The sequence below is a fragment of the Otolemur garnettii genome, unplaced genomic scaffold (assembly GCF_000181295.1).
Source record: "Otolemur garnettii isolate 467f Iridium unplaced genomic scaffold, OtoGar3 scaffold00017, whole genome shotgun sequence".
Taxonomy (NCBI): domain Eukaryota; kingdom Metazoa; phylum Chordata; class Mammalia; order Primates; family Galagidae; genus Otolemur; species Otolemur garnettii.
In genome coordinates, this window is record NW_003852412.1 from 3,330,890 (window position 1) to 3,346,650 (window position 15,761).

A 15,761-nucleotide genomic window follows, 5' to 3' on the forward strand; every position below is an offset into this window, starting at 1 on the left:
ATTTAACGTTTTGTGTAATATACTCCCAGTACCTTAAACATGGCAAACTGTTCAGGTTCTGAGGCAATTTGATTTTACCTTCTCTTCTTTAACTTGCTTGTGTATTCATAGATGAAATAGCCTGTGTTTTCTTTCACTCTGCATTGCATTCATAAAGACTCATAGGGCAGCGCCTGTGGCTCAAAGGAGTAGGGTGGCTCCATATGCCAGTGGTGGCAGGTTCAAACCCAGCCCCAGCCAAAAACTGCAAAACAAAACAAAACAAAACAAAAGAATCATCTATTTGTAAAGATTACAAATCTTTATAGAGAAGTGAGCAAATACAGGATGACTGTAATGGAAACTTGTTTATATATTGACCAAGTATTTTTCATTTGGGGGTTTTATTTAAACATTTATTTTTCAGGTTTTTTTGAATCGCATTTTTGAAATCACATTTCCACCATTTTGATAGACTTTAAATAACTGAAACAATAGTGAGGGGTTTTTTTTGTTGTTTGTGTTTTTCTTTCTTTTAATTTTGCATGTTGTGGTGGTATACTAATTCTCTGTATTTCTTAGGAAAATTCAATTTTAAAGGTTTTCTTTAAGAAATATCATTTTCTAAATTTAGTTTTAATTCAGCATCTTTCACTAATATTCCTAGGTGAATTTCATTTGGTTATTATTTGTATTGGTACACATTTTTAAAATTTTATCTACATATATAAACATTAATAGTTAAATATGTTGATCTTTATAAATGATTTAGATCAAATACTAAGTATGAAGAAAATATAAATGACAGTTTTTGTAATAACTTAAATTTCAGTTAATTTGCTTAAATAAGTTTGCTGAGCTTTCCAGGATAGAAATCTGTCATTTATAATTTCTTTCGTGAACATCAGCAAGTTAATATATTTAATATTTCTGTAGTGAAATAAAGGAGACATTAATTTGAACACTAAATACATTATACAGTGTCTTTGAAAAGCAATCAGACTATCTGATTTAATGATTATGCATTTAATAGGTCGAATACATTTCTTCATAGGTGAGTCGATAATATCACAATCCACCTTCCTAATTAAGTATCAAGGGTCTATTCTCATTTAACAGACTCTTTAAGGCTGAGTAAACATGCTCTTAATTAAACTCACAGATAACGCTAGAGCATGTTGATTGCTGGAGTAAGGAAAATAAAATGATTCAGCTTGACCTTAAGAGATGATGAGTACGGGAATGTTAACAAATGATGAAAAGCAGCAAAATTCTAAGATAGGGTGAACTCCCAAGCCAATATTTCTGATAAAAGTTGGGTTTGGTTTTGAAATGTGTTATTGGAATATTTAGAAATTCCCCTTTCAAATATTTTGTACATGCCCAGAGATATGTCAGCTATAGGAGCGAGGTGAAAATGCCTATTTCAGGAACGTGGTATAATAGAGTCCATCTCAAATGAGGAAAGCATTGCAATAAACTCTTCCTGGTGGCCGAGGCCGCATGGTATAGGAGGACAGGCTCACAGAGCCCTGAACCCTGTTGTAGGTAAATTACATGAGGGAACTTGTGCAGGTTTTATCCCCTGCCCTTTTCTGAGCACTGTACTGATAACAGAGAATGAAGCGTTAATCTGTGTTGGAGAAAAGCAAATTAAGATAACATCCACTTCACCATCCACTGGTTTCATATTTGCCTTATTCTTTGAAGCTCGTGACTATGACTTCAAAATTCAATTAGCCATTTTATAACTTCCTACTAGCAGAAACAGGAAAAATATAGTTGCCTCGTACCCACGTATAGCAAATGATTTCTACTCATTGGGTCCTCTATAAAACCAGCAGCTAGCATGCCGGTGAAAAAGGACCATCACTTTTATCTTAGGATCCTGGAATCTGTTTTCATGATCCCCAAACATTTACCTTAAAAAGGAATTTATGAATGCTGTATACAAGATGAAAAATGAAGGAGGGCTGAAATGCATTTATCTTAGACATCAGCTGTTCTGTTGACAAAAAGCTGAAATGTGAAATTTGTCTAAATAATTAGATTTTTAATTAGTGCATCATTGTAAGATTAATGTCATTGCGCTTCATTGCATGTAATTTTGTGTTAGAAATTTTATGTCAACAAAGACGCTACCTGTGGTTTGCTGATTTGAATTCTTAATTTGTCGCTCGTATGCATGGCATGTCACATATTTGCAGTCAAGAGCGCAAAGAAGGCAATTGATTATCGCTCCACCGGTGGTGAGGAGGGTTGGTGATGTTATACTATATGAATACATTATACTCTCTAATATTCAAGAGGCAGCTACCCCTCAAATATTAGTGAATGCATAATAATTGGCATGTTAACAATAGCATGAGCAGATAGGTGGGTCAGCCTAGTCTGCGCTGACTTTGAACATGCCTGAACCTCGCTGATGCTGTATTCACTTTTTGAACCTTTTTCTTTCCTTTTCACAGTTGCCGGACAAGCAACCGGAAGAGCCTGATAGGCAATGGGCAGTCACCAGCGTTGCCTCGGCCGCACTCACCTCTCTCTGCTCATGCAGGTGAATGATTACCCTCTCTTGAGTGTTGTTATTGTTTGTTTCCAAAATAACACGTCCATTTTGAGATGAATGTACGTTTTCACATCTTATCGTGGTTTTCTTGTCACTAAGTTGTTCTTTCTGATGGGTTCAGTGACCCAAACCTTATCCTCTGTTTGAGTGACAAGACTCTGAAATACACAATTCTTTTTTATGTGGGATCCCTTTTCAGGTATTTCTTTCTCTATTTCTAAATTTGGGGCTGATGCTGGGCATAGTTTTCATGTTTAGAATGTGTTCTGGAAATGTGGATATGAGAACTCACAGGAAGAGGGTTAGTGTTAAGAACTATTCAGAATGTACCTCTCTAAAATGAAACTAGTGTAATCCTTTGTCACAGCTTTTGGAGGGATGAGGAAGATTCAAGAGATGAGGCCTTGGTCTCCAGTACTTTTGTAGAAGTATAAGGAAGTTAGAGTTGTACAAAAACTATACCATGGAGACTGCTTTCTATGTTATTGTTGTTTTCCTAATGCTCTATCTAAAGTGATGCAAAGAATGAAGGATTAATTCTAATCAGGAAAATCTGGGAGAGTGTAAAGGAGCTGTTTACCTACCTTTTTGGTAGGTAAAAAAGGAATGAAAGGGAATTCACAGTGTATGGCAGATGAAAAGGAAGAAGTTTTGAATTTCAGTGTCTTTTAAGGATTTTGAGGAGGATCTGTATTTTAGGAAGGCATCTTTAGGATTGCAGAAAATGATGGGCTCTAAGGATGAGTGATTAGCTACTTCCATGTACTCTTGTGAAAACTCTAAGATGCCACTGAGGTGCTCTTAGATGATCTTGATTGCACATCCTCAGAGGCAGCCCCTGAGCTCAAGCCAGCTCTCAAAGTCAGGCTGGGTATTGTCTATTACATGTTTGGGGAGAAGAAGGAAGAGAGAGGTCGTTGTTTCTTTGGAATAAAATTTTATTTTCTCTTAGTAATAAAATGAAAGCTGGTATAGCAAAAAAATGATAAACTGATAAAATTATGATGCCATAAAATGACCACTAACATCCCCAAAATGCCTTTCCCCTGGAGATCTTTAGAGATGCTCTCACACGTATGTTCTAGACCACTTACAGCAGTATCACGTGTAATAGTGAAACTTTGAAACAACCTAAGTATTCATTAGAAAACAGATAAACTGTGGCACAGTCATGCACAGAACACTGTGCACATTGAAAACAAGGAAACTAGCAGGGCACGCAATGTGCATGGATGCCAGTCAAAGATGATGCAGGGTGACAGCAGCAAGTCACAAATGAATATTGCATAAACCACGATGTTACATGCAAGATTTTGTTTAGGGATATACATATATATCCATTTACATATATATGTACCATATGTATATTTATAGTAATGGTTTATGTTTATGTGTGTTTATAATAATAGCCTACAGGAAAACATGGTGACTTTAAAGACTAATTTCATGAGAATAGTTACTTCTGAGAGAATGTGAGGGGGATATAATGGGGGGGGGTAAGCAGTGGTTATATTATGTTTCCAAAGCTGTATGGTGAGTATACAGTATTTATTGCACTTGAATGTTTATAGCAGCGCAACTCACCATCATAAAGATGTGGAAACAACCCAAGTGCCCTTCAACATGTGAATAGATTAATAAATTGTAGTATACAGATACCATGGAATACTGTTCAGCCGTAAAAAGATGGAGACTTTGTATCTTTTGTAACAACCTAGATGGATTTGGAAACCATTCTCCTAAAGGAAGTATCACAAGAATGGGAAAACAGGTACCACATGTACTTAGCACTAAATGAAACTAGTATAGATTATCAACAACATGTTTTATGAGAGAGAGATTCAATTAATTCAAGTAGGGAGGAGAAGGGGTAAGTCCTCACCCAAGAGGTGCATTTCCTGGGTGAAAGGCACACTACAACACGGACTTTAGCCTTACAAAATCAAAGGATGTAACCTAATCAGTTGTGTCCTCATTTTCATCTGAAAAGAAAAACATTCATTATGGGTAAATCAGTAGATAATGTATACTTTGTTAACACAAAATAAATTATATGTTTTTCTAACAAAAAATAAACAACTCAATATCAAAACTCCCAAAACAAAGAAGTATACACTATATTATTATCATTGATTTTTTGAGATATGATTACATCATTATCATAATAGTAAAACCCTACAGAGGGCCAAGCAGGCCCAATCACCTCACTTGGGGTCTGGAGTTCTGTCTTTCCCTTCCTCTAGCACCTGCTGTGATGCCGGGTGGTATGCACTAGATGCTAGTGAATTTTGAACTCTGCTTTTTACGTGTAATTCAATAGTGATTACAAATTTAATCTCACTCCTCTTCGTCGTGTTTGTAGTAATTTCACTTCTGTTCACGTGTCTGCTGGTGAATCTTTTACTGCTGTGATTTTCCTTGTTCTCATATGGAGAAGAGAGCAAATGTGGTTAAGACACCACTGATCCTTTTCATTATTTTTCTTCTCTCTAATCGACTTAGCTTAAATTCTTTTCCCTCCAACATTAGGTTAGTATTTAATCAGAGGAGTGGGCAGAGAACAAGCCTGAGAGTATTTTTATTATGTTATGGAGCCCACAGATTGTTACTGACTAGAGGGAGTAAAGACGTGTGACACTTTTTGTGAAAAGTTGCATTTATCATAGTCTGGTAGGTCCTATTTCTATATGAAAGAAATAGAAGATGTGAATTAAGGGCCAGTCCTCGTGTTGTGCTAATGTGCTTCCTCATTCACCGTGCCTTCTGTCTCTTCCTTTCTATTGCTACATTCTCTATCCTGTGTTTGATGCACAGAATTCCTAGAAGTGTCCATGAAAACAAGAGACAGAAAAAATTACCCTTTCCATGCTTAGTAACCTAAGAGTTAAAGTTTCACCTTCAATTTTTCTAAGATAGAGATTATATGAACCCGGCCACTCATCCCTGACACGGGTCCCCATGAAATGCGTTAGTGGAGATGAGGACATTAATCCATTTGGGTGGGTGTGTCACTGGTGCTCTGCAGAAGAAAGACATACTGGCATCCCTAGTTCCCTGGAGCATGTGTTCACTAGCAAAGTAGTATTTGTGGGGAGCCAAGGATTCCTAAAAGAGCCCCAAATGGGACAGTTCCATTTTAAAAAAAGAAAATATGCCTGAGAGTCACAGAAAATCACAGGTTCCTAGTTTCGGAAAGATTCTAAGCATGAAAAAGAATTCAGAAGTCCCAAAGGAAAAGACTAGTGTATCTCTCCTAAAGTGAAAATTTCAGTATAATACATAAAAGCAAAACAAATCAAAGTGTGAAAAAATATTTTTGTCTCCATAACTGTTAGCTCATGTAATTTCCTTACTATGCAAAGAGCTTGTGTAAGTTGATATGAAGGGGTGAATGTACCAATAGAAAAATGGACAAAACATATAACTAGCAGGTTGTAGGAAAAAAATGGCTGGTAGGAACTAGGGAAATGATGCATCTTTGCAATAATAAAAGAATTGTGAACCACGATAATGAGATGGTACCCTTCTCATAGCGTAGTGCCAAAATAATTTTTCAACTTATAAAATCCAACAATTGTAAAGATGTGAGGAAGCAGCCCCCTCCCCCATAATGTTAAAGTGTCAGTGTGAATAAGTACAAACCATTCTCATTACCAGTTTGCATTATTGGCTAAGATTTCAAGTACATTTACCCTTTGGCCCAGAAAATCCATATAAACTAATTCATTTTACTGATAGTCTCATAGAATCATATAAAAATCATAAGTATAGCATGGCTAGTAACTAGCAAATGGAAAGGTTAAGTTGTTGCTGGTTTTCTGTTTAACTTACCCTTGAATAATGGACTGGTTAGGTAAATAATGATTTGGGTACATGATCTGGCACTGCATTGTGGTTATAAAGAATGAGGCAGGCTTTTTTGTGCTGGTATTGGAAAGAAGCTTGAGATAGATTAACTGAAAACATGTATATTGTAATTGTGTGTATGTGTGTGTAGTCTTTCAGAGTATATGTACACACTTGTGTATTTGGGCATATTTATAGGGAATTTGTGGAAAAAGAAAGGGAAACTGTTAACTGTGTTTGTCTCTGGGGAATAAAAAGATGGGGAACTTAGCATATAGTGTTTTTATAATAAAAATAAGGCTCTAAAAATAAAGCCAAAAAGAAAACAACATCACATGTGCAGTAGTTTTCTACAGCTGAGCAATGTAGCGGCTTACACAACAGGCATTCACTAATCTTGTAGTTCTGTAGGGCATAAGTCTGGGCGGGTTAGCCTGGGCTTTCTGCTCAGATACGTAAGGCCAAAATCAGGGTGTTGGTTGGGGTGGGCCAGGCTTTTATCTGAAGGCTGAGAAAAAATCTACTTCCAAGCCCATGCAGGTGTGGACGGATTCAGGTCCCTCCCTTTGCAAGACTGAGGTCCCTGTTTTCACCCTGGCTATCAGCTTCTAGAGAGGCTGCCCCCGTCATCTAACCAGCAATGGTACACAAAGTCATTTTCATGCTTTGAGTCTCTGACTTGTCCTCCTTCCATCAGCCAGAAAAAACTTTCTTTTGAAGGGCTCCTTGGATTGGGTCAGGCCTACTCAGATAATCTCTGTATTTTAAGGTCCTGACTTGGGGCTTCAATTACAAATGAAAAACTCCTTCACAGTAGTACCTAGAATTGTAATTGAATAATTAGAGAATCAGAATCTTGGTGAGACGTTTAGAGTTTTCCTACAATGTCACCTGCATGTTGTGTTTGGATTCACATGGGTGAAGGTAGGAGCCCTAAGAGTTGATACTTACCAAGTAGAGTCACAGAGGAGAAGGAGGTAAGCAACTGAGACCCAGTGTCCCCAGGCTTTCAAAGTCCTAAGGTACTGGTCAAAACAGCTATGTTTTTGTGTCTTCAGAATTCGTTTTACTGGAAATTTTTAGGTGAGTACTTTGATTCTTTTTTTTTTTTTTTTTTAATAGAGACAGAGTCTCACTTTAACACCCTCGGTAGAGTGCTGTGGCATCACACAGCTCACAGCAATCTCCAACTCCTGGGCTTAGGCCATTCTCTTGCCTCAACCTCCTGAGTAGATGGGACTACAGGCGCCTGCCACAATGCCTGGGTATTTTTTTGTTGTTGTTTGGCTGGGGCCAGGTTCAAACATGCCACCCTCAGTATATGGGGCCAGCGCCGTACCCACTGAGCCACAGGCGCCACCCTACTTTGATTCATTTGTAAGAGGATTTCTGTAAGAAAAAATGGAAAGGAATTTTACTTTCTATTGGGCAATTCCAGGAATTGTTAAAGATGAGAAAGAACCCTAAATATTTAAGCCAGTTAATATATATAAATTTAGTTACAAAGGGAGTTCACTTATTAAGGATTAGTCACCGCTGTATTTGACGCAGCTCTGTTCTGACTGTATTAGGGGAGGCCTGTGGGGTTGGGCAACAAAACCCAACATCCCAAATCCCACTATTCACAGTGCGTCACGGGAACCTTTTGTTGCACATACCTTCATTATCCTCCCTGCTTCTCCCTCCTCAACCCTCACCCAAGGGGTTTTGGATTATCAAATACAACCCAGCTTATAAATGAAGTGGTTTCCAAGGAGGAACTAGAAGATAGTGTATATGTTTTTTAAAATAAAATTCAAAAACAATTTTTTTTGAAATTAAAATTTGTGAAAATAAAATTCTCATTTTTTCAGAAAATTCTGAGTACCTTTCCCTTTGAACTGGTCTTGGAGCCTCTCTCTGAGGCCATGCGTGAACATTTGGTCCCCACTTTACATCTTGCTCACCTGGATTGTGTGACTCATTCATCAGAGGGACACTCAGTTGGATGAGAGTAAAGGCAGTGGTTTTACAGACAGGCATGCTAATGCAAAGAATTGACAGTTAATAGACCAATAAAGTCGTAGAGATAGGAAAAAGGAAACGGGGGGGGGGGGCTAATGAATTCAAAGGAGACTGTCTGGGCTACAGTAGACTAAGTAAGTACTCCAGGGTGCCAGAGAGACTCCTGGGATGGCATGAGAACCCAGTGCTACCCTTGGTGTCCCAAGAAATTTCTTCATAACCCACTGCCCCCAGATTGCGAACTCAGATGTGTAGCTCGGCACGAAGGGATTTACTAAATGTAAAACCTGAAGTTTGGGCTCACAGCGCCAGTGAAGTACTTACTCTGTTTATCCACACATATGTGACCATGTGCCATTTTAAGGATGTGTATAATTGGTAAAATGTCACAAGAAATTTTGCTTACTGTGTTCCTTAATGCCTATCCTCAAGACTGGTTTGCTTAAAAAATAAAATGTGATTTTCTGATAGTAAGAAATACTAGAAATTTCGTGGAAAGTAAAATTCATTATGAAACTACTACTTAGAACTCCTGTTAATAATTCATTGTATCTTTTTAGCCTTTTTCCTGCGTGTTTGGTGTGTGCATGGATGCGTCTCTACACATGTGACTGAATGCCTGTGGGGAAACTCTTATTCCCTTCTTGCCACCCTTGAATATTCCAGTTTTGAGGTTCCATCAATATAAGCCAAATGTCATATCTTTGTATTTGTAATATGCGTGCTTTATTACAGTGGAATTTACATATTTTCCATTTTCCATGCTCGTGAATCATTTGTATCTCTGCTTTTACTATTTACCTGCATTTTCATTCACGTCCCTCTCTCATTTAGTGTTTAATCTTAATGATTTTTAAGACCTGCGATGTCAATATTAATCTTTTGTAATTCCACCAATATTCTTTTCCACTTTGCCATTTTTCTTTTTATAATGGTGGTTTTTGAAGAATAGAAGTTCTTCTTTTTCTTGTCTTTAATTTTTCCTGGTCCTTCTGTGAGTCTTTTTCTTTCTGGTTTCTTTTGTTGTTGTGTATAGCTGTGGCGTAGTTTTGTTTTTTTAATGAGACTTGTCCTGCTCTAAGAATTGCCTTCTCCAATCTCGGTTTCCCTTTCCTTCATTATGCTTAACAAGTTCAGTGTCAATGCCACATTTCTTTGCCTTCTCATATTCTCTGTCTGTATAGGGTGATGTTTTCCCGAGCAGTGAGTGAGTTTTTGAGCAAAGGAGTTTTCCTGAATCCTTCCAAAACTTTATAGGCCAGCCTACGAAAGAGGGAAGATTGTAAGCCAAGTAAGTCCCCCGAGTCCTAGGAGAGAATTTACACATGTATTTCTGCTCAGATGTTTGTGGTCCCATCAGGTTTGCATGCAGCACACAGAGGAGAGGCCGTTACTGTGAATTTTAGCTTGTGGGTGAGAGCAACTCAGTCAATAGAGATGAATGATCTTTAGGTACCAGGGAACAATTTCTGCTTAGCTAAGGTGAGACCAGGGACAGAGCCCTGAGGATGTAATAGTGCCTTTGTTTCATTTATTATGGGACTTTCATTCAAAAGCCTTCAGCAGGTTTTTCAAGCTTGAAATATTATTTACCAAACTCTCGGAACCGGCTTTATAGATCTTTAATAAAAATGTTCATTCAGCAAGGCAGTGACCTCCTTTGGCTGCACAGACGTGACAGTACAAAGCAGATAGTGCCTTTGCTTCTTTGTGTTTGGGGACTAGGGCACAGCAAGATTAGGTGCCCGTGGAGTCATAGCAAATTGATTGTTAGTCTTAATCGGAATTAAGTTTTCTGGTACCCCGTAGAACCTTTCTTTCTTTAATATAAACTTTCTTTTTTTTATTCCAGAGGACTCTCTGACATGATCAACCATTGTCCATTTTTTTTTTTTTGTAATTTTAAGTCAGGCTCTGCAAAATCAACTTGTAAAGCCTTGTCGTCAGTCTAGAAGACCTTGCTTTCCTCATAAAGTGTCATTTTATGTTGGTGAAAATAGATCATGTGGCTAAACTGATCCCAGTTGATGCCCTTAGCCGTGAGTAGAGCATCACCTTGGAATCATCCAGTTTTATTAAAATCTTTTTCAGTAGGCCCAAGACCTGATTTCTTAATCTAGCATGTGTGTGTCCGTACTATGGCATTTCACGATGCATCTGTTCTGGGTTTTCAAGTATTACATTAATTGGTTTCTCTGCATTATGAAGAATGACATCTTTAAAAAAAAAACACACACACACAAGGTTTTTTTTTTTCTTTATTACTCCTAAGCCTTTGTGTAATTGCCAATTGTTGGCTTGAGTAATGACACATCTTGCCCTTCCTGCTTAAGGAAAAGCATGATAAAATCAGATGGACTGACGTCAGTTGGTGTGTTTTCCTGGGTTTTGGTATTGCTTTGTGTGGAATCAGTAATGGGGAGGAGTATAATTCCTTTATGCAGATCCATCTGCCCTGTGACCTGTATTTATCATTTTGGCCTTTTGAGAAGATTGTCGTGTTCATGTGTTCTCTATCTCTATCTAATAATAATCTAATGACTGACATATTTCATACTCTCTTAATCTCTGAGTATAAGAGAATTTAATCTGAATGGCTTTTGATTCTGCTTTTTATTTTCTCCTTCCTTACAAATTAAAGGTATTAGAAGCTGACTCCTAAATTTAATTTTAAAGATGATTGATCCCATGTGTTAATGAAGTAGGACCAGTGTTATTTACTTTTTGTTCTTTTGAGAACATGGGTCCCCTCACCCTGGGCAGGAATCTAGGAAGATTTTACTTTCTAATTCATTGGGAAGGGTTCTTCATTTCTTTTTTCAAATCAAAATGTTCTAGTATTTTTGTTGTGTTTATATATGAACTCTGGATTTTCTTTTCTTTTCTTTTTTTTTTTTTGAGACAGAGTCTCAAGCTTTCGCCCTGGGTAGAGTACCATGGCTTCGTAGCTCACAGCAACCTCCAACTCAGCCTCAAGCGATCTTCTTGCCTCAGTTTTTCTATTTTTAGTAGAGACAGAGTCTTGCTTTTTGCTCAGACTGGTCTTGAACTCATGAGCTCAAGCAATCCACCCACCTCGGCCTCCCAAAGTGTTAAACTCGGGATTTTCTTTGGGTAGGTTTGGTTGTTAAAGTACTAGTCGGATTTTAATATTACATCTTCCAAGTTAGAATTGACCATACTTACTGAAAGATTGGATGTGAAGTGAGAGTTGGTCAAAGGTGGCTTCCAGATGGCTTGCTGAGACTATGGCAGAGTGGAACAGGCATTTCCCAAGAAGGGGGAGGGAAGAAAACCCGATCTGAGGTTATGCTTAAGAGTTCACTTTGCTGCATATTGAGACATCTGAGTGACTTCAATGGGCAGTTGTTGTATGTATTAGGTCTGAAACTTAGAGGCTGAGGCTGCGTTAGCTGTAGCAGCTTGGAAGCCATTAATTCACAGACGGTTTTTAAAACCATGCGAGGGAGGAAATCACCAAAGGGGAGTGAGAAGACAGAGTCTGGTGCTGGGGCTACCTTGCCAGCTTTCTGAGGTCCTGAGAGGACAAGTGGCCAGCGAGTGAGTTGAGTATCAGTAATCCGAGAGCCAGGAGTGAAAGAGGAGAATTCAGCGTCATGGATTCTTAGAGAAGAGAGGGCTCCCAGAAGGAGGGAGCTAAACTGTATTATCAAGTCAGCAAGCCCTACCAGGTGCTTTGCAAATGTTGAAAACATACACAACTGTTATGTAGAAATGCCTATGGCCTCATCAGACTCTTAGGACCAAAGTGAGGCATGTGACCTAATGTTAGGAAAGGTTGCCTTACCTCCAAAAGAGGGAGTCTATTTAAACACATAGTGCATTATCTTAATTACTTTTTTCTAAAAGTAGTATTAGAAAATCTTTCGTTTACTTTGTCCACAATATAATCTGCTTCGACCATTGCTAAATGCTGAGTGGGTGCTATTACTTTTGAACTCTTTAATAATGCAGTTGCTAGGGTGATGCTGATATCCAGCCTCCCAAGTCCAGGAGCAGTCAATAGAGCAGTGTTCCACCTACATTAAGGAAAACAGGCGCTGGGAATTCCTGAGGTTACTTTTCCTCGGAGGAAAGAGATTCTTATGAACTGTGGAAGGGAAAAAACTATGGAGAAACTAGAGTCTTAGTATAGTCAATTTCTTAAAAATTTAGTTATTGGGATAGAGTCTTTTTAATTTCAAATTTTATGGAATATTACACCTGAAAATTGGTTTATCAACTTTATCTGCTTTTGCACTCTTAGCCAAAAGGCTGAGAAACGATGATTTGTCTACTTTTGGATTAGACATTTTCAAATTTAAATTTCATGTATTATATATTTCATTGATTTAAAATACATGTCTAAATTAATACATTAGGGTAGTATAAATCACATGTATTATTAGATATCTTGTAAATCCCTGTAAGTTTACATATTAAAATTAGTAAAAACTGAACTTGTGTGATCTACTTGTTGAAAATTGGAGTTGCCATGTAAGGTTGCTTTTATTCTTAAGAGAAGATACATGATCACCTAGAAAGTAAAAAGTTTGTTTAAAATCCTTACTAAATCACTTCTCTCCTCACCCTGGAGGTTTTCAGAGCCTGGAAGGTTCATCCTGGACAGCCTTAGCCACTGTCCTGATGGCTTTGGTTTCTCATGTGGTGCACGAGTGGCTCTCCGCTCTCATTCAAGTTGTCTTTGAATTTGAGTTAGAAATCCTCAGCTGTATGTAAATACAGACTGTCTTCCTTACATCCTTAGCTGGCAAGACAGAGTGTGCAGATTTGTATCACAAAGTGACTGTTGCACAGAGATTGAAAAAAAAGATCACAGGTGAGGAAGGCCGTTGGCCCTGATGCCTATTGCTGCTGTGGGAAGCCAGCTGCCCAGCACAACCAAAGTGGCCCACACCCATTAAGGGATGTTTAAAAGTCTACATTGTTCATTCAAATACATATGCTAAAGAGCATTTTTCCTTTTTTGGCACATTTAAATATCATGTACAGCGATGCCATCTCTATCTTTGAACTTCCTCACTCTGGCATAATTACAATTTCAGCTTTAATGATGCTTTAACGCAGATTTTTGTGTTTACTGCAGCAGTGTATGAGTACTTCTCTATAAAAGCCATGTAAACTGCAGGCTTTTCAAGTTCTAGGCTTTTATGTTAGGAGGAACAGTGGGTAATTACAGAGCTTGTCACACAATGTTAAGGTGTGCGCACACTGTGGTAACCATTAGAAGTTGAGAGAGTTCAGCTGTGGGGAGGAAGGGCCCATCACCCTCCCGCCTTGAAGTTAGTAGCTTGTTTTGGTTTCCTTGAGATGAGGGAGGAGAAAGGTGAAGCACATTTTGAAGAACATAAATATAAGAAAAGACACATACATAGTTTTAAGGGGAGTAAATGATCTTTGCTTTAATAAAAACCTGAAATATTTTAGATTTTTTTAAAAATGTGCTTTTCCAAATTTATTTTTTCTATTTACAAAAGCTACACATATTCAGTGTTGAAAATTTGGAAAATACAATAAAATATAAAGAATATAAAAATCATTTATATTCTTATCCATCACTCAGAATTAACTACTGAACATTCACTATGTCTAAATATATATTGTATACATCTATTATAATATAACATTTAATAAATTTGTGGTTAGATACATGTATATATATATAAATATGAGTGTGATCATAGATAATGTCTAGATCATTTTCTTTAGGTATTATATTTTGAATATTTTTATGTCATTAAGCTTTTTCCTTTATTACTTAGTTTTAACAGATATAAAATATTCCATTTGATAAAAGTTGGCCTTTTACGGTCCCGTATTTGAGGTGTGGGGCCTTCCATTATTGTCTGACTTAGATTTTTGAGGCCTCCAAAGCCAGAGATTGGGTCCACAGGAAATACTTTTTAAGGCTTGGTGCAAATGACATTTAATAAGCATCAAGAATGTGCTCTGTAGGCACCAAAATAACTTTACATGTATCTAAGTACCTCTCATGTGTGTTCTCTGTAGCTGGAGCAATGGTTATTTGTATTAACTTCTAGGAACTCTGTCCCCTCTAACATTACAGTGACCTGGTGATGCCAGGTACCAATGAAGAAGGCACTACCACGTGTCCTACAGAGCCGCAGGCTTGTGTCCCACACTAAGGACCAGAGTCTCGGTAGAAGGCCCTAGTTGCTATTTGAACCCCTTTCAATTGAGATTGTTAGCGACTGGCCATGGACTAAATGGTATATGTTATAAAACTGGCCCTTGGGGTAAAGGATCTGGACTTGAGCCAGATCTACCATGTATCAGCAGTGCTACTTAGGGTTTTAACCTCTTCGTCTGTCAAATGGGAATAATCACACTTGTAATTTATCATGTTTGTTTAAATGTGAAAGTGTCTGCAGTATTATAAAGTACCACAGCAATGTTGGGTTTTCAGAAACTATCAAAGTGTTAAAAACAATACAGAACTAGAAATGATAGGATACCATAGTGTATAAATACAGAACAATCAGAAGACATGCTTTTTTGAGTTTCCAAGTGGGTTGTTAGATAATCAGTGTGGATCCACTGGGATATACATGCAGTGTTCTGTGATGTCTTCATTTCAGCACATCACCCTTTGGAGTTCCCACCACTAGTGCACTTACTCTGGTTTAGAGCTGATTTGGGAAATCAGTAATGTTTAAAAAAAAAATCTCCAGTGAATCAGAATGAGCCATTCCAGAGAGGCTGCCCCAGTGACAGGGGAGTGGGAGGGATGGTTTGGTTGTGGGATTCACAGGCACCCCTCCCCTACCCTTTGCTTCAGCCAAAGAAGCTCAACCTGTCACATTCTGGGCTAAGGAGGAATCTCCGGAATCTGGCCCTGAAGATGCCTTCTAGGAGAACTCAGGGAAGACCTGAAAAAGCTCCAGAATGAGCTTCGATGTGCTCCTCTCCCTGGGGCCAGACAGCGTCTAGATCCGTGGATTTTCTTCATTTATGTTCCTTTTATTCTAGAGTTTGGATCCCTTGCCTGAAGTGGCGGTGGTGGTGGGGGGGCTCTCTTCTCAAAAAAGAAACACAAATATTTATAGGCATTTTGTTGGGATGTTTTAAGGATGGGAAAAAATTCTGGTATTTTAAGGATAAACTGTATTGCTGTGGGACATCACAGGAGTACTCAGGAGATGAACAGGTAATAGTAAGCTAACAGATTGGTCATGAATGGTCAGCAGGAAATGGCACCTGCCTAGAAAACACAGGGTCAGAGAGAGAGAAACTTCCTAGCCATTTTGATGAAAACTGTGCATCTCCTACCTAATCCACTGACGCCCTGCCGAGCTCCCCACCCGGGAAAAGGATCTCAGAC

General features: G+C 38.2%; 1 protein-coding gene across 1 annotated transcript in view; it reads left to right on the forward strand.

Annotated features, from left to right (window-relative positions):
• The window catches only part of LOC100943844 (microtubule-associated serine/threonine-protein kinase 4), a 162,145-nt gene that overhangs the window by 47,943 nt on the left and 98,441 nt on the right, over nucleotides 1–15,761 (forward strand). Inside the window, exon 2 of the mRNA XM_023510918.1 lies at nucleotides 2,448–2,536. Within this exon, the coding sequence (XP_023366686.1) occupies nucleotides 2,448–2,536 (89 nt within the window). The remainder of the gene's footprint in view (nucleotides 1–2,447; nucleotides 2,537–15,761) is intronic.